Source organism: Trypanosoma theileri, assembly GCF_002087225.1.
Source record: "Trypanosoma theileri isolate Edinburgh chromosome Unknown TM35_Tth_46_V1, whole genome shotgun sequence".
Classification (NCBI taxonomy): domain Eukaryota; phylum Euglenozoa; class Kinetoplastea; order Trypanosomatida; family Trypanosomatidae; genus Trypanosoma; species Trypanosoma theileri.
This window is the reverse complement of record NW_021639888.1, coordinates 53795-55323: the sequence shown is the minus strand read 5'-3', so window position 1 is coordinate 55323 and position 1529 is coordinate 53795. Positions and strand designations below refer to the sequence as shown.

Below are 1529 nucleotides of genomic sequence, written 5' to 3'. Positions count from 1 at the left end.
ATATATATATATATATATAAGTACTACTACGCAAGTGAGGAATGACGGATAAAGGACGTGAGCAGTCTCCCATTGCGGAGCGTCCGGCGAATTTGTCGGATATTGCGCGTATAAAAACGACCCGCAGTGTCAGCGGAAGTGCCCTCCCGACTGTTGATCTCGACCCCACCACTCTGCAGCTACTGGAGGAGAATGAAAGTATGTTGTATGAAATCAATCGACTCCAACGGGAACTACGGACCTCGCAGGAGGAGGTCTCCAAATTAAACACCATCATTACATCCCAACAGGAGGAGGTGGCGGCAATGCGGGAGAAATTAAATGATGCGAACACACACGCCCGTGATGCCTCTGGGCGTATTATTAATTATAAAGTGGAGTGTGAGCGGTTAACAGGGGAGAATACGCGGCTGGCGCGGGAGTATGCGGAGGTGTGTGCCGAGTTGGAACAACACACAGAGAAGATCCGACACGACACCAACGGCATGCGTCCCGACACCGCACGTGGATTGGCAAACGCACAAATTCGTCAATTTCACCGTGAGATGATTGGATTGTTTCCATCTGTTCAACACGTGGTGCACTCCCTGCGCCGCTCTATTCCCGCCAGCAGCGCCGATACCGAACGGGTACTCGAAAGTGTGCGGAAGGAACGGCATGAACTGCAGCGACTCGCCGATACCGTGCGGAGAATGGGCGGTGGATGGGAAAGAAATAATAATAATAATAATAACAAGAACAACAAGAAGAATGAGGAGGAGAATAATGAAATGGGTGGAAATGAAACAGAAAGGGAAAAGGAACGGGATGTCCTCGCACGAGCACAGAAGGGTGAAGAACTTGATGCCCCAGGGGATCTCGCGGTGTTGATTCGCTGGATGATTGTGGAAGCCCTTGACGCCGGCATTACCTCAACGCGGGGGAATTTAACACTCTTTGAAAATGCCATCAACACAGATCCCAACAGCCCCGTGAGTAGCAGCACGAACAAGGGTCGTAATAATAACAATGGGACTACCAGCAATACGAACAGCAATAATAACAATCGTAATAATACCCCAACACCAAGTGAAGAGAGAGGAGGAGTGAGCCGTTGGGCAAAAGGAGCTGCACGTCGTTTTATGGGCGATCCTAAAAAGTAGAGACTTAACCAGTTAAAGTGGAGAAGAAGAAGAAGAAAAAAAAAAAAAATAGAAACGACAAACAAAAAAAATAATAAATAAAAAAAGAAAATAAAAAGAACGAAAGATTCACTCTTCCCTATGCTTTGTACTTTGCTTTTACTTATTTATTCGTTTCTCTCCCTTTCTCCCTCCCTCCCTCCCTTTGTTCTTGTATTTGTGTGTGTGTGTGTGTGTGTGTAAGTGTGTGTGGCTTTTTCTTTTGTATCGGGGTTATCCTATTCTGGAAAAAAAAAAATGTCAAAAAGAAATGGAATCACGTGACACTGACACATTCACTCACTCACAGACACAAACACACAGAGGTTTATTATTATTATTATTATTATTATTATTATTATTATTATT

At 44.9% G+C, this 1529-nt stretch overlaps 1 protein-coding gene across 1 annotated transcript; it reads left to right on the top strand.

Annotated features, from left to right (window-relative positions):
- Positions 1 to 41: 41 nt before the first annotated feature.
- TM35_000461200 (uncharacterized protein) lies at positions 42 to 1142 on the top strand (the record flags this gene model as incomplete). The annotated part of the gene is made up of 1 exon (XM_029030299.1): positions 42 to 1142. The coding sequence occupies one exon, from the start codon at positions 42 to 44 to the stop codon at positions 1140 to 1142; it is 1101 nt and encodes a 366-aa protein (XP_028878367.1).
- Between the last annotated feature and the right edge of the window lie 387 nt (positions 1143 to 1529).